The sequence below is a fragment of the Lepisma saccharinum genome, unplaced genomic scaffold, assembly GCF_977018435.1.
Source record: "Lepisma saccharinum unplaced genomic scaffold, izLepSacc3.1 HAP1_SCAFFOLD_232, whole genome shotgun sequence".
In the NCBI taxonomy this organism is placed as follows: Eukaryota; Metazoa; Arthropoda; class Insecta; order Zygentoma; family Lepismatidae; genus Lepisma; species Lepisma saccharinum.
In genome coordinates, this window is record NW_028143009.1 from 86,254 (window position 1) to 108,614 (window position 22,361).

Consider the following 22,361-nt stretch of genomic DNA (forward strand, 5'->3'; position numbering starts at 1 on the left):
TGTCTAGCTACAAGAATTATCTTATGTACGGATCCGGCTTGCATATGAACTTTTTCATTTTTTTTTGTTTGTAACTGTCTCTAGTAAAGTAAAAACGTAGTTGTCGCTATTTTATACACTATTTATCCACTTACTAATTGCATCACATAAATAAATTTTGCGTAAATAAAGAAAAGCATCACATATGAAAGTGAATAACATTGAAATACTGTACTACAAACTAAAAATGAAGATTATCCTGCACTTACAAACGAGCGATATTTTTAATTCTGATTTACATGCCAGAATACACCTTCTTTTAATGAAGCGTTCCAGGAAACCATTACAGTTATTTTATACCGAAGTTCGGAACGAAAAAAGCTATGAACATGTCTTTAATTTTATTTCTACATCGGGATGATGATAATACTATCCCTTATGGATATCTTTTTCTATGCATGTGCACAAATTTACTTTGCACTTACCTTATCACCTTCGCACATTTCTTCTTCTCAACTTCGTTCGTAGGGAAAGGAAAGAAATTACACGAATCTCTCTCACTGTAATGTTTACAGTCTGGTACAAAACACATAACCATCGTTTTTTGTTTATTCCTACGCACTTCACGCCCTATCAACTACGCTTATCAGTTGATTGGAAACTAGCATGGCGGTTGCCTAGGCAACTAACCGGATGTGACGCACGACTTAGCCAGTCCATTGGGGCAAGCGTGCGTCCAATGCAAGTCGTGTGCAGGCAAAATACGCGCACCAAGATGGAACAACGTTACAGCATAAAGTTTAGTTACAATTTGGGTAAATCGTTCACCGAAACGTTACAGATGATACGGGCAGTGTATGGAGATGCAGCATTTTCACGAACCCAGGTGTACGACTGGTACAATCGTTTCAAAGGTGGACATGAAAGTGTCGAGGATGAATCAGGATCAGGACGCGCTTCAACGCCAAGGAATGGCGACAATGTGGAGAAAGTTCGTGCACTGGTGAGAGGTGATAGACCATGAATTTGTCCCTGAAATCTAAACAATCAATCAGTGGTATTACAAGGAAGTGCTTGGTTGACTCAGAAACAGGATGAAGCGTGTTAGGAAGTACCTCTGTGATTCTGGCCAATGGTTTCTCTTACACGATAATGCTCGGCCTCATACCGTATTGTCTGTACAACAATACTTTGCTATGCATTCAGTGACAGTGATCAATCACCCTCTATATTCTCCGGACTTATCGCCTGCTGATTGTTTCCTTTTTCCAAAGCTTAAGTTGACTATGAAAAGGCGAAGGTTTGACGACGTCGCGGACATTAAATTAAATGTTACGCGTATTTTGCGAACACTTACTGACTATCAACAGTGTTTCCAAGACCTGTAGAAACGCTGGTCAAAGTGTATTGCTCGGTGATTATTTTGAAGGTGATAAAGTCATTTGAAGGTAATTACTTGTTTTGTTTCCTAAAAAAAAAGTTCGGTTCTTTTATGGGCGAACCTTGTATGTTGGATGTCCAAAAATAGAAATGCATATTTAAGATTTGATATCTAATGAAGATTTTGTGCTGTTTGCGGTGGGGCAGTGGAACCATAACAAACTAAGAAATCGAATCTTACCTTTGTATCATATTGTGCTAACTACTCCTGTGCAGAGGGAGTGGCATATTGTGGTACAATGTTCCTGTTAATAGGTATTGGTTATTTTAAGATAATCATGATTGGTTCTCAGTTTGAATTTAGTGAATTTTGAAAAATAACAATAATAATGACAATTGTTTATGTGATATCTACTTTATTTCCCTTGACTTTTACACAATACGAATTTAAATTTACAAGATTATTATTTTTTCAATTACACAACTCATGGTGTTATTAACATTTTGCATAGTATGTTATTATCGTGTAATTGTGAACAAACTCAACTCGGATGTCATTAGCCTCCTTCTTTCTATTCATTATCATTGTAGTTGAATTTATCCATTGGATCAATGTTTTTAATTCTGAAAATATTGAGAAAACTTTGTGAGAGATTTTTTTTTACATAATTCTTTTCCAAAAATATGTTCAGGTAACTTTGAAAGCGTTGTAAAGCAAGTTAATTTTTACATAGATATTAAAAAGGAGATTATTCAAGTTACTTTGAAAACTTTGTAAATAAATTATTTTTCCTTGAAAATTGATATCAGAAAGCTCTTCGAAAATGCGTCTACGTTATATTTTATTAATTTTCCTACTAAACACAAGTAACTGCTTTCAGAAATTAATCTAAGTAATATGATTTTGAACAATTATGTTCCACTAACGGAATAAAAAACATGAGGAGTATTGTACTAAAGTTACATTTAAATTGACTCCCGTTTTGTGAGAGTTTGTGATATTTCAACAATAATGGAATGTAAGGTTCGAAGGATTCAAGTTTCTGTAAGACATTTCGAAAGTTTCAAGTTTCTGTAAGAAATTTCGAAAGATTCAAGTTTCTGTAAGAAATTTCGAAAGATTCAAGTTTCTTTAAGACATTTCGAAAGTTTCAAGTTTCTGTAAGACATTTCGAAAGATTCAAGTTTCTGTAAGAAATTTCGAAAGATTCAAATTTCTGTAAGAAATTTCGAAAGATTCAAGTTTCTGTAAGACATTTCGAAAGTTTCAAGTTTCTGTAAGAAATTTCGAAAGATTCAAGTTTCTTTAAGACATTTCGAAAGTTTCAAGTTTCTGTAAGAAATTTCGAAAGATTCAAGTTTCTGTAAGAAATTTCGAAAGTTTCAAGTTTCTGTAAGAAATTTCGAAAGAGTCAAGTTTCTGTAAAAATTTCGAAAGATTCAAGTTTCTGTAAGACATTTTGAAAGATTCAAGTTTCTGTAAGAAATTTCGAAAGATTCAAGTTTCTGTAAGACATTTCGAAAGTTTTAAGTTTCTGTAAGAAGTTTCGAAAGATTCAAGTTTCTGTAAGACATTTCGAAAGTTTCAAGTTTCTGTAAGAAATTTCGAAAGATTCAAGTTTCTGTAAGAAATTTCGAAAGATTCAAGTTTCTGTAAGACATTTTGAAAGATTCAAGTTTCTGTAAGAAATTTCGAAAGTTTGAAGTTTCTGTGAGAAATTTCAAAAGATTCAAGTTTCTGTAAGACATTTCGAAAGATTCAAGTTTCTGTGAGAAACTTCTAAAGATTCAAATTTCTGTAAGAAACAGGTTTGTGCCACTAATACAGTGAAACGGTTAAATCGTTGGGAAAATATGTGTTCAAAGAAAGGTTTATATGGATGTGGTATAAAGGTATTATTATTGAGTGGGATTTAATGAAAGGTTTGAAGAAATTACCTACCTTAGGAAAACCTTTTCTTCTCATTCTAAATTCCTTTTCAGAACATAATTATCTCCATGACTTTGCTGGCAGTCTGGTAGAATATGAAATAAAGCAGGTAATAATGCATAACTTGCAAGATATTTTTACAAATATAAGCAGATATCCATAAGTATATAGCTATATCTTACCCTCTGTGTGTATACATAGATATATTAGGGTGACCAACACTTCCATATTTCAGCCGGTCCCCATGGCTGAGTGGTTAGCCCACCCGGTTCGAATCTTGTTCATGGATATTTGTGAGTGTCCATTCATTAATTTCATCACAAGCTTAGAAATATTTAAAATGACATCAGCAATACGAGTAAAAACTAAAAAATAACCGGTACGAATTCATGGGCGCTCGCAGACTGGGTGGGCAAGGGGGGCGCATAACGTTAGTTACAGCAAATATCATTATTATTATTATTACTTGAAGTAGGGTTATATTTAAGCTTACAGTCTATTTTACACTGATTACGTAACTATAAAAAACAGCTTTTTGTTCTACATGAATTAATGTTAAGTATACAGTTGTGCAAATTGTATATATAAATCCTACTTACAGATTATGGAAATTACAAACACATGTATTTTAAAACACATAGTACTCGTAGTAGTAGTAGTAATAATAATGTAATAATAATAATAATATAGAGGATAAAACAATAATAAAGCAGTGATAATAGCAATAATAATATTAATAATAATAATAATAAAAGTTTCTGTTATTCTGCCACCCCTGAGAAAAAAATCATGTGGGTGCCCTGAAGTACGATTTTTTTCTAATAAGCTTATGCAAAATTACGTAACCTTGCAAAAATAATTTAAACGCATGAACGTCAGTTACAGTCTGCATCTGGCTATTTTTCAAAAGCATAACTAAGCAAGTTATTTGGACGTAAATAAGCCTTCCCTTGTGAGTACCGTGAAATAATGAGAATTGTGCAGTTCTAGGATATCTAAACTATTTATTTCTAGATTTATTGTCTTGTGTCAATTGTTACGGTTAAAGATACCTTTTCTTAAATGTAAGCATCTGATTACTTTGTCAGCAATTTGTATTTAACCTAATGATACTTACAAATGGATTCGTGTTCTTTTCGATACATTCCATAAATAAATGGGCCTCCTGACAATTGTTGTCATTTTCTGAAAGAAAGAATCTTTATAAGTTTTAATTCGTACATACTGCCGTTCGTTACGTGACTAACCAAGAATCTTTATTATTTAATAAAAATTTGACAATTGCTCACTAGATGGTAGGCAATGTAGCTGTAACTTCTTTTAAAGAAAATGAGAACGATGTACAACGCTTACTCATAGTTTCAAGTTTTGCAATGAAATAAAAATATTTCTGCCACAAGACTTATTAAATTGTCTTCATCAGAAGAAGTTTATTGTGTTTAGTAGAAGTAAATCAAATAAAGCACTGCTAACTAATTCGTGCAGTAACCCTAAATCCTCTACAAAAGACAAAATTATTGTAGTTTCCTTACGTATTTTAGTGGATTACACCAGACATGCGAAACTTCGATTTATGATTAGTAATTTTCTGACCTTAGTATGAAACAGGCGAGAGAAATACATCATACATGTAAACGGTTATGATTATGAATATGTATCGCAACGATGAGTGATGATTAGATGGAATTGATAAGGAACTCAAAGAACACCCATGCCCAGGGTGGTACTAGAACTATAGAACTACGGTAGAAGATAACTCTCTCTCTAGCCTTTTTAAACCCGAAGGCTTATGGCTGCAGCAACACAAGCCTTCCATATGTCCCCATCCTGGGGTAGATCAATCCAATCTTTTCCATCCTTACCGATTTCCTTTAGGTTCATCTAAACGTTATCCCTCCATCTTCATCTTGGCTTTCTAACAGGTCTCTTACCATCAGATGTCCCAACAAGAATCCTGTAAACTCTTCTTTCCTCCCATTCGTGCTACATGGCCAGCCCACCTAAGTCTTCTTGAATTAATTATTCTAGTAATGTCTGAACTTGAATTCAAATTATTTAGTTCTAACTACGGCAGTTTGAAAAAGAAATAAATGTACTGGCGTATTTAGCGAGGGTCAAAGGGACACCTACCCCCTAAAGAAATGACTTCTGTATTTATTTCTTTATTGAAATTTCCAGTACAGCAGAAGCCATTTTAAACCAGAAAGAAACAACAGTAAAACAATAGACTAAGATTAAAAACACAAAAGAAAGGATAACATAAAATAAACAAAAATAAAACAAACCAAAAAAGTACCAAGGTAAATAGATCAGTTTCACAAAAGCATTACTTATGTACAATTTTTTCTATGTTGTTGATAAAAAATGAATATGAAGTGAGATTTATTTGATTTGAGATGATATTGAACTGATTCGGTAGCCTATGGAATAGTGAACGTTGTATGAGTGAGAGCCTGGGAGTTGTAGTGTGGAAAGTTTCCTTGCTCCGTGTTTTATGTCTAGCCACTCTGAGGGAGAGTTCGTGGAGTGGGATGATCTTATATAGCAATTTCATATCTGCAATGTATCTACGAGTTTCTGGAGTATTAATATGCAGATTTACAAGCAGATCTCTCAGGGCAGGCACTCTATATCTAACGATGGAGAGGAAAAAGCTGAGAACACTGTCGATCTTGGAGGTATGAGAATGGGCAGCCATGTTCCAGATTGGTGAACGATATTCTAGAATGGGGGACACAAATGTCTTGAAGTAAGTGGAAAGTGCTTTCGGGTTAATGATTTCGGTGAATCTGTAAAGTAGGCCTAGGATACGCAATGCCTTTTTTGTGATGGTAGATATGTGAAAGCGCTTATATTGTTATATTCCAACAACAAAATATACCGTTGATGCCAGTACTAACATTATAATGTCTCAAGACACATGCATTCTTGCAAGTAAGAAATTTCTAAAAACAACTCAATGACACCGTTATTAAGAAAAATCGAAATAATGATAATAATAATGTTTCATTTGATATACTTAGGCTTGAAACGGATCTCTGACTCTTCTTTGAACCCAAATTGCACCACTGCACGCATCACACTGTCATTTTGCAAAATAGTTTTGATTGATTGAATCTGTGTTTTAGGTCCACTTTAGGCACAGTAAGGCAAATCGGGAGTGGACCTACAGTTTAAAGTGTGATCCGAACCATTATGTGCCTCCACCGGGTAGCGAACCTGGGACCCCTTGATTACAAGGCGACGAAGCTATCACTGCGCCGTCGGGGAGGCACTTTTGCAAAGTATATAATTTCATATATACAGGGTGTTTCAAAAATACTTTCACAAACTTTGAGGGATGGTTCCAAAAACCAAAACAAGAAAAAAAGTTCATATAAACATGTGTCCGAAAATCCTTAGTTTCTCAGTTATTAATGAAAGTTTACGTTCAATGCATTTCAAGGTACAATCCACCAACTTTGTAAGCAATATCAAAAATAATTTTCTTAGTTTGGTTTATGCAGCAGACATTCCTAATGCAGAGACGTATTTTGGAAGCCAGCGAAACCGTTCGACACCGTGTGGGAGTAAGTGAAAGGGTGCGCTGGTCCATGATCCGACGCGTGCATGCGTGTGTGGAAGCAAGAGGAGGACATTTTGAACATTTATTATGCGTTTCTGAGTTGCTGACAGTTTCAACAGTTCCAAATATGCTGACAATGTCTAACAGATGTGTCATTATGTTTTTTCATTAATAACTGAGAATCTAAGGATTTTCGGATGTACATTTAAATGAACTTTCTTTCTTGTTTTGGTTTGAGGAACCAGCCCACAAAGTTTGTAAAAATATTTTTGAAACACCCTGTATATATACACACACAAACACCACACACTTTATTGCCATCATTTTCCAAATATGTCAGCTAAATTATTATTATTATGACTACTATTATATTTATTAGATGGTGATTTCTACCAAACGGATTCCTTGATATTTTTCTTTGCAGTAGTTTCAATTCGAACTACCTCTGTCGACTACACTAACAAGTTTAGCTAAAAACACAACTTAGATTGTACACCTATACACTAGTATACGTACTGGCTTTGTCTACGCAAGAAGGGATACTTTTCTCTAGTGCCTTGAACATATCGGTCCCAACAAAGGAGACTATTGTTGCCGATTGCTTCTTGATGTGATCACTAATTTCCTTCTTCAATATCCCACCAGATTCTCCCATCTGAAATCAAGGATGAATGGAACTTTGTTAGATGCAATTTGTCATATTCTCATACCATATAGAAATATTTGAGGTTTCGGTTTGAAGTCCACTTTGCAACGTCCTTTTCCCCTTTGGCTAATATTTATTGTTGTTAATTTCCTTTCTTGTTGTACAAATGTTTATTGTCCTTGCCATTTGTAGAAAAATGTATTGTTATTATTAATCTCTTTATTTTTTTTAAACTAAATATATCAGGCAGCGCCATCCAAAGAATACCTCAATACTATCCTAGAGTATGGCAATTAATATTTTCCCCCACATATTCTTGTTCACGGCCATAGTTGGGATGATGATGTGATCAGCACCACGTCCGGCAATCTTTACCCCCTAGGATTGCCCCGGCTACCCATTTACGAGGTTGGGTGGCCCTCATAAGCGCGCAGAAATGATTGGAAAAATTCTTGGTCCAAATCACCTGCCCCGGAATTCGAACCCGGTTCTTCCACGTGATAGCCAGATACTCGAACAACTTTTTTAAAAAAGGAACACCCCTAAGCGGAAAATCCCCAGTTATTCATTTTTCTCAGTTTTTCACACATGCCAATTTTTACTAAATTCTGTTTTCTCATCGCGGACAAATACAAAGCGGGATTCGAACCCGGGATCCCTGGTGTCGTAGCGCGCTGCATTTATCATTCCGCGACGGAGACCGACAGCTAAGCTACCGCAGCTCTTTGTTTAAATAATTTCTAATTTAAATACTTACGAACTTTGATTTCTTGAGGTAGCATGACTGGAAGCACTGCAAGGAAGAAAAAGTTTACGTTGATGAAAGGACAAAACTCATAGATACAGTATGCCTCAAAACTAGATTCACATAATTAGCAGTAGTACTTCAAATTCGTTCCATACATTTGTAAACTTTACTCCTGTTACATATGACTTTCTAATTATTTCAAAATTATGCAACATTATTGAAGAAATAAACACGGTCAACTGTACTTATGAAAATTTATTGCGTTACTTTCAGGGTTGTTAAAGGTTCAGGAATATTAAAGAAATTCATTTCCGGTCCAGGAGAGAAAATCAGGAAGCGTAAATGTGTTCTGGACTGTAAAGAACCTTTTCATTTGAAAGTATTTTAATTCGGTCCAGGAACCTTTTTTTAATGAAACAATACGCAACTTGTATCGAATCTCAATTGTACAAGAAATGAGGTTTTGGTCCTGTTGCGAAAATTAATATAACTCACTAGAATTTATGACCATCTAACTTCATATACAATAGACCTATACTTTATATTTTGCTCTGAAGATGGCACTTGTGGTGAATCGGGACTTGTTTATCCCGTTTCGCCACATTCTTCGGTCCACCCTGTATAGAGGAATTAGACCTGATGCGTGGGATTGTCAGTTCGCTGAGAAACTTCGTTTGTTTCCCCAAGAAACTCGCATGGGGGCGACGAGACTGCCACCTAGCGAGCTTCTCGGGGTTGACGTTTTCCTTGTTGGGCGAGCCAGTGTTCTCTCCCAGCCGATTCCGATAACATCAATTCCAGCAACGGTGCTCCACGGCGTGATAGCCGGCTGAGCCAATGTGGGCGTGACTCAGCTCTTATCTTCCCATACACCTGGGACGTCGACTAGAACGTGGAACCTTGCGGATATGGAGTTAAGTATTTTTACAAAAAAAGGTTTAGTTTACCGCGTTACCTTAATAGATAATTTTTGAATCTTTCACCTCCTTTTCCCCCTTTTTTTTTACTAAAAAGTTTAGAAAACATCGTGACTTCGGTTGCGAATAATTTCCTATCGCCGGGGTCTAATTCCTGCAAAAAATATATAAGTAGTCAAAAGAAGGAATGATCATGGACGTAGTTTTGATAGCATAACTGTTGTAAGAGATAGTGGGAACCAAAGTAAAAGGAATGGTTGACGTGGATCGTCATTGTGTATATTTTTGTGAAAATCTGTCAAGGGGGGTAATTGCTAACAGTTGTTTCTTGTGAGAAACTACTTATTTATAGAGAACACGTTGTTAATACTGTTGTAAGAAATCAAATACTCTGCACTTGTTAAGCAAATAAAAAGCATTTTGAGAAAATACCTAATCTTACTGTTCACGTAATTAAGCAGAGCGCTGGGCGCCCCTTTAGGATAAGTTCACCCTTTCCAGTATAATTTCTTGGGTAGCAGATATATTATTTTTGTTTTTTTGGAAGGACAAAAAAAAAAGCAGTTGCATGTTTTCAGTCATATACACGTTAGTTCGTCGGGAGTGGGACTAGACGAGCCCGCTACAAAACTCCGGACCAGCTGGCGGTATATGCGAGAAGGCTTGGAGCGACGCACTGTTTAATACCTAAAAATAAAACTGGGATTTAGTAGTTTGATTTGTGCCCATTTTGATTGTCTGATCCTTGGTTTTCTCCCTACAGCACCCGAGCCACCCGTGATAGAGAAACTATATATATATATATTCGTATGTATTTTTTGGAGGGTGTGTTATTTTATTTCTATTATAGGGAGATACCCAAGGAAAACGCACGTACTTCCAAAATAATAAAAATTTGGTTGTGACGGATTGTCCCAAACAACATCGAATTTGAACAAGACGTCACACACTGCGATAAGAATACCAAGCAACTAAGGATTACCTTCATTGTGTTCATGTGAGAATCGCCATTTCGGTAGGAACGTATCGCTGAAACGAAATATGAAAACAGTTGTTAGGGTTTGGCAACAATGAACTTAGGAACAATTATTAATAGCTTCAGAGATCAGTTGACACTTGTCTTCCATCGTTTTGATTGAATGTTACTTGCAGAGGTTAGCACATGAATTTGATTGCCATAATTCATCTGCCTTCTGCAGATTTCAGGAATGTATGTTTGTTCTGTTACGTCGCATTTCTACCGATTTTGTGTAATTGGGACGATGAGGATGAGTTGTGATTACATGAAACTGATCGAGGGACACTAACAAAGAACGCTTATACCACAGACAAATGTATTACCTTGTCTATGCTTATACCCAGACCGCAATTCGAATCAGATAACTTCGGTTGAAAGATTGAATTTGTTATTCAATCTTCATTGATTGATTTTCATGTTATGGGCACTTAAACACATCAACTATATTTGCCCGTCACACAATATGGCGATATGAACCTTAACTAAAATATCATTGAGGACAGAAGTGTAATAAAAATATAAAATAAACCTGTTGAAAACTTCCTTATTCAATTTTTAAAACTAATTAATTGATTCATTGCTTAAGACGATTTTAAACTGTACTGTCTGTGACGACTAGAATACCCTTAGTAGAAGCTCAGGCAGTAAAGGGTCACTCAGCATACAGATAACTCAGCCCTACGGACCATTATACTGGCCATAGGGCCAGACGCCAAGAACTTCGTTGCCCTGCAAGACTGCACATTCCAGGGTGTACTACGTGGGAGGGATTAAATGCCTTACCAGAATGTGCCCTCTTACACGCCCTAATTCAATCTTGTAACATTTGATGTCTATGTGGATATTGTATGATTGCGTTGTGTTTCGTTTTATCTATTTGACGTCAGTTAATGTCTCTAGGCTAATCGCGACTGGTAGGTGAATTGGTAAAATTCATGATGGAATACAAGGGGAGGCTGATAAGTATTGAGCTTTACCCAGAAAAAAATTGAGCCAGGAGGCTGAAATTTGCAGGGAGTACTGGATAATTCTTCTATATGTAATGGTGCAAAAAATCGACTACCTCTCATTTTAAATTCCCTTTGTTTTTCAGGACCGAAGTGAAAGTGGCAGCACCTCCAGAAAAGTTGGGGAAAGCTCTCCAAAGGCGTCATCCTGTTGCATGACAATGCCTCGCGACACTGAACTCCTTAGGCTTTCAAGTGTTGCCCCATCCACCATATTCGCCTGATCTGGCTCCATCTGACTATCATCTGTTCCCCCATCTAAAGAAACACCTAACAGGCAACGATTTTGAGTGTTCAGGAGGCAACTAATGCTGCAAATGAGTGGTTACTTTTGGACCTGAAAAACAAAGGGAAGTTAAAATCATAGAAAGTAAATTTTTGCACCATTACATACAGAAGAATTGACCAGTACACCCTGCAAATTTCAGCCTCCTAGCTCAATTTTTTCTGGATAAGGCTCAATACTTATCAGCCTCCCCTCGTAACAATGTTGCCTTGGACGGGATGCAACTCAACAACCACATGGTTGTTCGATGATAACTGAAGATGTACATCTTTGTTCTTAAGTTCGCACAGAAAATTTTCCGATGTCGGTTGAAAACATTGTACTGAAATAAAATATAATGAATTTCCCTTTCATCTTGTACAAAGATATAATCGAAATATGATTGAAACTTAACGTGCTCGGTCACAGAGTTTGTTTTCAGAAATATTTCATTTTGGCCCAAAGGACAATGCTAGAACACCGTTATACAGGAGCGAGATGCAAGATTTGACCGAAGTGATTAAATATGAGATAAGAAACTTCTTGCTCCTACGGCAAAATGGTAAGCACAGCACGTAACGACGCAAGGGGCCCCAGGTTCGAATCCCGGCCTGGCTTGTCTTTGTGATTGTCCTTTTCTTCAATTTCATCATATCATCACTCATCATCATCTTCGGGATTATCCAAAAGTGGCAGAAATGCGAAGAAAAATAAATCTGTCCGGTCATTTTACAGTTTTGAAGAGAATTTTTAGATATGTTGAAGACAATTAGTTATTACAGGTGAAGGTGAATATTGATTTTTAGCGTCTGCTAAATAACAACACTATTCTGCTCCTTTTTGATTAATCGCGACGATGAATATGATTGATGATATGTTGAAATTGATGAAGGGACATTCACAGAGAATGTACTTACTAACTCTTGCAGACGAAAGTAAGTTGGAAAATGTAACAATAGAGTTTAGCCATAAACATCTAATTCTTGGAATTTCTAAGACTTGGAACCATTTATTCATGTAATTAATGGTAGAAGAATGTAAGCATGGTTCCTTTAGTTTACACTGAATGTTTTTGATCTAACGCAGTTTTTACTTTTTTTTTATTCTGTTCCAATACTTATTAACTGAACTTTATTAAAAAAAGAAAGGTAAAGTGCTCCCCTGTGCATAGCACCACGCCATGAAGGCGTATAGGGGGTGTGGGGGTAACGCCCCACACTTTCTTGATCCGGTCGTGAGTGGGGGTAATGTGATCAGCATCACGCCCCTGACCGCCTTTACCCCCCAGGGTTTCCCCCAGGTACCCATGTTATTCGACGCTGGGTGGGCGCCGGGGCCGCTTCCATCGTTAGAAAAGTTCCCGGATTTGAACCGGCCGGGGATCGAACCCGGGACCTTTAGCATGGTAGTCAGACGCGTTACCGACTGAGCCACCGCGGCCACCGTTTCGATTGTTAATAATAAAATGTATAAACTTTCTGCTTTTTTGTAACATAACATGTACGATGTCAATTTCCAGAGGGGGTTGGGGTCGATAATTCGGTTCGACCCCCCTGACCCCTTTTCAGGCGGTCATGTGCTGGCACTGAGCAACAACCCAGGGTACTTTCCTTGGTTCAGTGTGTGGAAAAGATATTACTGAAGTAAATAGCATGATTTCCGCTACTCTACCTATTTAACTGTTATGTGATTGATTATACTCTGTCCCATTTATCTTTGGAGCAAGGCCGCGAAGATGGGAATGGGGGTGGGGAATCGAGTGGGCAGAGCGAAGCAGTACACTCTCCTGGGAAGGCTGGTAACTGCAGTCGCTTTCCCCCCTCCACGCAAGTCCCGGGTTTCGGCATCATAAAACATTACTAAGTTCCGTTCCCTCTCACGTGGAGCCGTCTCGCGTCACTACTTGCGCAGAGACCTTTTTTTCGTTCGCTCGTGTAGATTATCAATCAACAGGCTATTGTGAATGATGAAAGTCGATATGCGAATAATGTAAATTTTCGCAAAAGTCACATGGAATTATTATAGGACGAAAATAAGTATAGTCCATACCATCTTCTATTCTGATCAAGTTGTTCTGTTGAAGACACTCCATTGTTGCATTCAGAATCTTTCCCATTATTACAGGATCTACCTGGAAAGACAGAATGGGGTTACAACTGTGCAATTATTTTTTCATACTTTGGAAATTTGTTACTCAATTTTTGTAACATTTGATGTCTACATGGATATTATTGGGTTGTATTGTGTTTCGTTGTAGCTGTGTGACGTCTAGGCTAATAGCCACAGATAGGTGAATTGTTAGAATGTTTCATAGAATAAGAATAAAGGAGCATTGTTGCCTTCGCAGGGATTCAACCCCACAACCAAATGGATGGTCGATGATAACTGAATATGTTCGATATACATATAAGTTCCCACAGAAAATTTTCTAATATGGCAAAAGACTCCAGGAAGGGGTAGTAGACAAACACAGCTACAACAATCTTTAATTGTTACCGAAGGTTATTCATTTATCCTCGCGTTTGACTATATATCATAAAAAATCGAAATATAATAGATAATATAAACATGAATATGATTCGGTTCAGCTGAGAAAATATAATAATATTAAACGACATAATGATTCAACCTCAGTTGCGATCATTTTGACCTATGATAATGTAGCCATTTGCAAGAACTGTGGCGCAATCTCGTGCCAGGAACAGAAACTTGAAGGTTGTTTCGTGTTGAATGCATGTTACGACGAAAATAACAGTTAAAGCAACGTCTGTTTGCTAAGTACAAATGATTCAGGAAAGAATCCGTGAAATGTATTATTGTGTGTACGTTTTAATAACACCGCATCGAAAACCATTCTCTCCCTTTCTCTACCTATCTGCCTATCGTGTTCATTTGTGCTCTTTCCTAACGCATCATGATAACACTAAGTATTTCTAGATCATAATTTCTCAACCTATGGCGCGCGACCCACTGCTAGGTCTCGAGGGGGCGTTTGGTGGTTCGGAAGTCGGGTTAGAAAATTTATTTACAGTAAATACATTTTACTGTGAAAATGTAATAGGTTTTTAAGACAGTAAAATTTATTTAGTGTCTCTTAAAAACCTATTACATTTAAATTACTAAGATATGTTGTTTTAATAATTTATATTCAACCCGTGTTGATCGTAGTCTAAACTTTACATTTATGTTATTGCCGGCCCCCGTGGCGAAGTGGTTAGCACATCGCGCTACGTCCCAGGGGTCCAGAGTTCCAATCCCGGGCTGGGCATGGATGTGTTTGAGTGTTCATTCATAATTTCATCATATCCATCTTCGCAAATAAGCCACAGTGGCACAAAAAGCGAAGTAAAATAAAGCAAATCAATCGATCGATTGATTTGGTGCTTTAAGTCCACTTAAACTTAAGGCTAATCGGGACTGGACCTACAGTTTAAATTATTACACCATTAAGCCTTGTTTCCATGATATATAAACTAAATATGCTGACCAAGGCAGAAATTTATTATATTATAAAACATAAACTAAACGTAACGTTTCAACCTTCTAGCAAGGTCTTCTTCAGACTCTGCACCAAGTACAAATGTAACAAAGTACACAACAGGATGAAATATATTCCAAAACTACTTTCTAATAGTCTGGAGGGGAGTATTTTTGTGTATATATATTTCATCCTGTTGTGTACCTGGTTACATTTGTACTTGGTACAGAGTCTGAAGAAGACCTTGCTAGAAGGTTGAAACGTTACGTTTAGTTTATGTTTTATAATATAATAAATTTCTGCCTTGGTCAGCATAGCCTATTTAGTATTTGCAGTTTAAAGTGGGAACCGAACCACTTGTGCTTCCACCGGGTATCGAACCCGGGACTCCTTGATTACAAGGCGACAACGCTACCACTGCGCCATCTGGGAGGCCCAAATCAATCAATCAAATCACAACATTTCTGTTATTCGCTATCTATTGCTTTTTACTGGCATCTCTCAATTTCAGGATGTGTGTTTAGTTAGATGTTAGACTGGAGTAAATTAGTCTTTTAAATTACATATTTACTTTTCTGTAATTTGTTTAAGCAAGCGTAAAAGAGGGATTCTTAAAGTACTCGATGTTAGCAAAACTATGAATAACAGTTGGGCTGAAAAGTTCGTAGGCTAACATAGTAAAAAATAATTTTTTGACAAAATTCGATTTTATTATTCAATATAGTTGCCTTCGAGGGCGATACAACGTTTATAGCCGTCATACAATTTTTCGATCCCATTTTTATAGTACGATTTCTCTTTAGCCTCAAAATAGGCCTCAGTTTCGGCGATTACCTCTTCATCAGTGCTAAAGCGAGCATTCTTTTAAGGTCTGCAAACAGGAAAAAGTCACTGGGGGCCAGATCTGGAGAATATGGTGGATGGGGAAGCAATTTGTAGTCTAATTCATATAATTTTGCCATCGTTTTCATTGATTTGTGACACGGTGCATTGTCTTGATGAAACAGCACTTTTTTCTTCTTCAAATGGGGCCGTTTTTTCATGATTTCATCCTTTAAACACTCCAACAACGCTATGTAATAATCGCTGTTGATGGTCTGGCCCTTTTTGAGGTAATCGATGAATATAATACCATGCGCATCCCAGAATACTGATGCCATAACCTTGCCAGCCGACTGTTGCGTCTTTCCACGCTTTGGATTCGGTTCATCACGTGCAGTCCACTCGGCTGACTGTCGATTGGACTCTGGAGTGTAGTTATGGAGCCATGTTTCATCCATTGTAATATATCGACGGAAAAATTCGTGTTTATTACGGTTGAATATCGCTAAACATTGCTCCGAATCATCAAAACGTTGTTGCTTTTGATCGATTGTGAGCACGCGCGGCACCCATTTTGCACACAGCTTTCGCACGTTCAAATATTCATGCACAATATGTCCAACACGTTCCTTTGATATTTTTAAAGTCGCAGCTATCTCGATCAACTTCACTTTACGATCATTTAAAATTATTTTGTGGACTTTTTTGATGTTTTCGTCGGTAACAGCCTCTTTGGGGCGTCCACTGCGTGCATCGTCTTCGATGCTCATTTCGCCTCGTTTAAATTTAGCAAACCACTTCTATACGGTTGATTTTCCTGGTGCAGAGTCCGAATAATGTTTATCAAGCCAAGCCTTGGCTTCAACAGTAGTTTTTTTTTCGCCAAAAAGCAATGCTTTATTAACACACGAAATTCTTTTTTATCCATTTTTTCACAATAACAAAAGCTGCTTCACTCACAATGCTATATCTCACGAACTAAGCTGTGAAATTTATACACGTATCTTTTGAAGGTTAGTACTAAGTAAAAATCACATGGATTTAATTCTAGTAACGCCATCTATGAGTCAGCCTACGAACTTTTCAGCCCAACTGTTATAAACTGGGTGCACACCCCTACAAATAATTCTGCTGACGCCCATGCTTATGGGTCCATGAAGTGTGATATCCTTCAAGGTGGGTCCCGGACTGAAAAAGATTGAGGACCACTGCTTCAGACTGTTCTGGAAAAAACACTTAAGTAAGAAATATGCAGTTTTGGATCAGGAAGTTTCAGCAGGATGTTCCTGTGGCAAACTTTCATACACTTTTACTTTTTAGAGACTGTTAATACGTAGTTTCTTTGTAACTGCAACTGTCTTTGTTGGTAAGTAATAATTCAATTGTTCCGTCCCATTAATGGATTCATCTAGTTTATAGTACTTTTCATTTTTGCCACTTTTGGCTAATCGTGAAAATGAGGATGTAAGGCGATAAGGTGAGATTGGTGAAAGGACAGAGCCCGACAGGGGATTATATTCGTCGTGATTCCAGGCGCCAGAGCTTCGCAAGTTTGCAAAGTACACTCCAGGATGGTTGGGTGTCTTCGTCACTCCTTACACCCCTCTGTTATACAAACTGATTACCCGCTGAGGCACAAGTTGTTCGGATCCCACTTTAAACTGTAGGTCCAGTGCCGATTAACCTTCGTGTGCATAAAGTGGAGGGGGTCGACATCCGTGGCGGAGTGGTTAGCACGACGCAATGGGTCTCGGGTTCGAATCCCGGCCTGGACATGGGTGTTCGTTGTGAATGGCCCTTTATCAATTTCATCATAACATTATTCATCGTTGCGATTAGCCAAAATTGGAGGAAGAGCGACGGTAAGTAACAAAAGCAAAGTTTTACTACTGGACTTACTTTTACTTCACAAGCTGCATTCTGGAACGCTGCGAAGAGAACCAATGCAATAAGAAGGAACATCTCTCTTTTGCACTATAACTCAGAACGTCACTATGAGAAGCAAATGACCTCTGCAAGACTTTGTACTACCTCAGCTCATAGAAGGGCAAGACTTAAAAATATAAAATTGTTGTTACCTAACCAATGTACACTGTTAAAATTACAGTGTCAAGAAAGCTATAACATCCATGATGCCTTTTTTATTGCTCTCTACGGAGATTGATATTTTGTTATTGTTAATGCCGCAATCTTAGCTGCTTCTTGTAGTTCAACAATAACTCAGCATCTTCCAGAGGATTACAATCTCTCCATACAGCATCCGCTGTTTATAGGCCAATCTCATATCAAGCTTCAAATGATATTTCTTCTCCCACTCGTTCTCATAACGACCAGTATTCAATATCTCGGTTGACATACAAGTAAATACTCGGAACCAACATGGATGCAATGAAACAAGAATACCTTTTTATGTAACAATATCTCAGTAGTTGTTTGAAGAATTTCTATTGGTTATCATATGCACAGTATCAGTCAGTCAGAAATGCAATGTAATCTCAAACTAAGCAAAGGGAGGGGCAAAATACCTTAACCCCAAAGGTAATTGATTTATTTATTTATGTTATTAAATTGATGAAGGGACAATCACAAAATACAGGGCTACTATAAATGATTCGTTCCATTTCAAATCACTGTATTTTCTAAAGTATTGCGTGTACATATATGAATGATACATGAAAATAACTGTAAACCAGTGGCGGATCCAGAGGGGGCCACAGAGGCACGTCTCCCCCCCAATGGTCGAGAAAAATATACTCTAATATGTAATTTACAAAATTAATAAGAAAAATATTATTAATTGTGTGTACACTTTTGTAAAGTGGTGCACCCCGTATATCGTTAAAAATTGCCGAGTGCCGAACATCATTTGAAGTTGGTGCCCCCTGTGCATTGTTGAAAGTTGGTGCCTGTCCGACATCGACCATGTTTCTTTCATAAATCGTTTGTAAAGTTTCTCCCTGTTCTTTGTTCAGTTATGAAAGAAACAAAGGGCGTGAATGTAAGGTACGAGAGTCACTATTTATATTTTGAGCCTAACAATGAAAAAACAGGAATTTGGCATTGAAAACTGCTTTATTGTTTTTCGATGTATTCTCCTTTATGGTCAATACAGTTTTGCATTCGTTCGAACCATTTGTCAAAGCAGTTTTTCCAATCTTCTTGAGACACCTCCATAATATGGTTTTTGAACGCATCAACGGCGTCTTCCGCCGACGAAAATCGTTGGCCACGCAATTTATTCTTGACATTCGGGAACAAGAAGAAGTCATTGGGTGCCAAATCAGGACTGTACGGCGGATGACCCATCAATTCGATTTTTTGACTGTTCATAAAGTCGGTTGTTAGACGAGATGTGTGACAGCTGGCATTGTCTTGATGAAGAATGATCCGACGCGTTTGTTTGTTCTCCGTATTTGATCGAAGACCTCTGGCAAACAAATTGTTGTGTACCATTCAGAGTTGACCGTTCTACGTTCCTCTAAAGGCACAGTTGCCACATGACCAGTTTTCCCGAAAAAACAGGCGACCATTTGTTTCGATGTGCTTCGAGCGCGAACAACTTTTGTTGGATTGGGTTCATCTTGAAACACCCATACAGTCGACTGCTGTTTACGTTCCGGCTCATATGCATATATCCATGATTCGTCACCTGTTACAATCTTATCTTTTGAAGCACCACGATTGTATTTATTGAGCATTTGTTTGCACCAATTGACGCGAGCGTCTTTTTGAGTTTTTGTCAAATTGTGTGGGATCCAACGAGAACATACCTTTCTCACAGCTAAATGATCATGTAATATTTTATATATGCTGGTGGAACTAATGCCTATGCTTGCCTCAATCTCGCAGTATGTCAAATGACGATCTTGCAGTATTAGGTTTTGCACAGCATTAATGTTTTCTTGAACAACAACTGATTTTGGACGACCTTCGCGAATCTCGTCGGTGAGCGAATGGCGGCCACGATTAAATTCGTTATACCAGCGTTTCACAGTGGCAAAGGATGGGGCTTCATCGCCAAATGTGGAAGTAAGTTGATCGATGCACTCTTGTCTTGATAATCCACGTCGAAAATCGTAAAAAATCATCGCACGAAAATGTTCACGAGTTAATTCCATTTTATTGTTGTCGCGCAATCTCCAAGGCAACATAAACAACACAAATCAAGCTATTGACAAAACATTTGAAGTACGTTATGGTCAATAACGCCAGACGATTCCGTGCACACGTCAAATCGCGCCTAACTTCAATCAGTGTTGCCAAGGCTCAAAATATAAATAGTGACCCTCGTATAAAGCGCATTATCCTACCCAACACTATATGCAGGTGGTGCGATCCAGATTAAAGTCTTAAGCACTCTACAGAAAGTAATTCCGAAACTCATTGTTGAAGAAGACTCGTGTCCCACTCGTAAGGGGCCCCGGAAAAAGTGTTATAAAAATCTTAATAAAAGAGGATAAAAAAGGTAAAGTGTTCCCCTGTGCATAGCACCACGCCATGAAGGCGGATAGGGGGTGTGGGGGTAACGCCCCACACTTTCTTGATCCGGTCGTGAGTGGGGGTGATGTGATCAGCATCACGCCCCTGACCGCCTTTACCCCCCAGGGTTTCCCCCAGGTACCCATGTTATTCGACGCTGGGTGTGCGCCGGGGCCGCTTCCACCGTTAGAAAAGTTCCCGGATTTGAACCGGCCGGGGATCGAACCAAAGAGGATATGAAACCAAATTTGAACATGACATACTTTTATGGTTGAGAAATGAAGGTACATTACAAGAAGTGTATACACCTGTATACACAGTTCAACACGGCGCTGCATGTTCGTGAATGTTCTCACGTAACTCGTCGACGTGGCAGCTTTGTAAAGGTTGTCAGGATACGTGAACTCACAAAACACACGTTTATGGAGTAGTGTAGTGACAACCAGCATGCAGTCGTTGAGGAACCTCTTCATTCACAGAAGGTGGCCGTGTTCTGTGCATTATCACAGCGGCCCATAATCGGGCCAATTTTTTTTTTACACTACCGTCAACAGTGATGTGTACCAGGCATTGTTTCATGAATTTGTGAACCCGTTGGATGACGAGGAACTAACACTTGGCTGGTACCAGCAAGATGGGGGTCACATGCCACACGTCTGACGCGAGTATGGCTGGGGTGGAATCATTTTTCCCTGACCGAGTGATTTCGAAAGGATTATGACCCCCAAGGTTACCGGACTTGACCCCCTGACTTTTTCTGTGTACAAGAACAAACCACGCACCATCGACGAGTTACGTGAGAACATCCGCCGTGAAATCCAGGCAGTCACGCCGAATACTTTGGCAGCAACATCCACGAACATGCAGCGCCGTGTTGAACTGTGTATACAGGTTGGGGGAGGTAACTTCTAGCACATCTTGTAATGTACCTTCATTTCTCAACCATAAAGGTATGTCATGTACAAATTTGGTTTCATATCCTCTTTTATTAAGATTTTTATAACACTTTTTCCGGGGCTCCTTACGAGTGGGACACCCGTACTTCTGTAACTTGTGTTTCTGTGTTCACAAGGAATACGCTATTGTTAATATATTGCTTTTTTTTTTTACAATGTAATTTTCAAATACATTTGTTCTTAATAACATGGCCGCATGTACAGATGACTGGAATTGGTACTTAAAAATATATCAAAGTACAAAAGACTTGTTTCACCATGGTAAACTTTAATTTACAGTAGTACTGTAATCTTCATTAGTATTTATGTGTACACTTTTGGAAATTGGTGCCTCCCCCCAAAACTGAATCCTGGATCCGCCCCTGCTGTAAACTCACCAAGTTCGCATCGTAACACACCATATGCCAGCACGGGTGGAGTGCCTGTACAAAATGGCGAGAAACAGAGAAAAGAGTTTTGTGTGTTGGAATATGCGAGATGTTCATCTGTTACTGCAGTGAATGATACATTGATGAACTTGGTGCTAAAAGAATCACAGAAAATCATGTCGTCCGGTGCGGTGCGACTTCTTCTGAAGCATCAGGTCACCCATTACCACATTTGTTTCATACACACACACACGCATTAAAGAACCTATCAATATTCCATAAATCCAAGCGAATATCTCGGTTTGTTGCCATTTTGTACAGGCACTGCATTCGTGCTGCCAACTGGTGTGTCACGATGCAAACTTGGTGAGTTTACAGTTATTTTCATGTATCGTTCATATCTGTATGCGCAATACTTTGGAATATACAGTGTTTTGAAATCGAATGGATCATTTATAGTAGCCCTGTATATGGACGACACAAGACTTACAGGGGTGTAAGGGAAGACACTCAGATGTCAACCTCATTTTCACATAGTACAACCTGGACTCAATTATGCAGACTACAGAGGCTCTGGCGTCTGGATCATGCGCAGTGAAATCCTCTGTCTATGTGTGTTTGTCCCTTCATGTATTTCATTTTATCATCACTCATCATCCTAATTAGCCAAAAGTGGCAGAAACGCGAAGTAAAATCAACTAAATTAATCAACAAACAAATGGCCTCCCGATGGCGTAGTAGTAACGTCATCGCCTTGTAATCAAGGGGTCCCCGGGTTCGATAGTCGGTGGAGGTACATGGCA

At 38.2% G+C, this 22,361-nt stretch overlaps 1 protein-coding gene across 1 annotated transcript in view; it reads right to left on the bottom strand.

The window, feature by feature from the left end:
• Window positions 1-1,764: 1,764 nt before the first annotated feature.
• The window catches only part of LOC145982532 (uncharacterized), a 48,918-nt gene continuing 28,321 nt past the window's right edge, over window positions 1,765-22,361 (bottom strand). The window contains exons 7-13 of the mRNA XM_083115981.1: window positions 13,505-13,586; window positions 10,148-10,194; window positions 8,258-8,293; window positions 7,371-7,509; window positions 4,407-4,474; window positions 3,302-3,374; window positions 1,765-1,983 (exon numbers count right to left, since the gene is read on the bottom strand). Coding sequence (XP_082972107.1) covers window positions 3,339-3,374; window positions 4,407-4,474; window positions 7,371-7,509; window positions 8,258-8,293; window positions 10,148-10,194; window positions 13,505-13,586 — 408 coding nt within the window. The 3' untranslated portion in view covers window positions 1,765-1,983; window positions 3,302-3,338. The remainder of the gene's footprint in view (window positions 1,984-3,301; window positions 3,375-4,406; window positions 4,475-7,370; window positions 7,510-8,257; window positions 8,294-10,147; window positions 10,195-13,504; window positions 13,587-22,361) is intronic.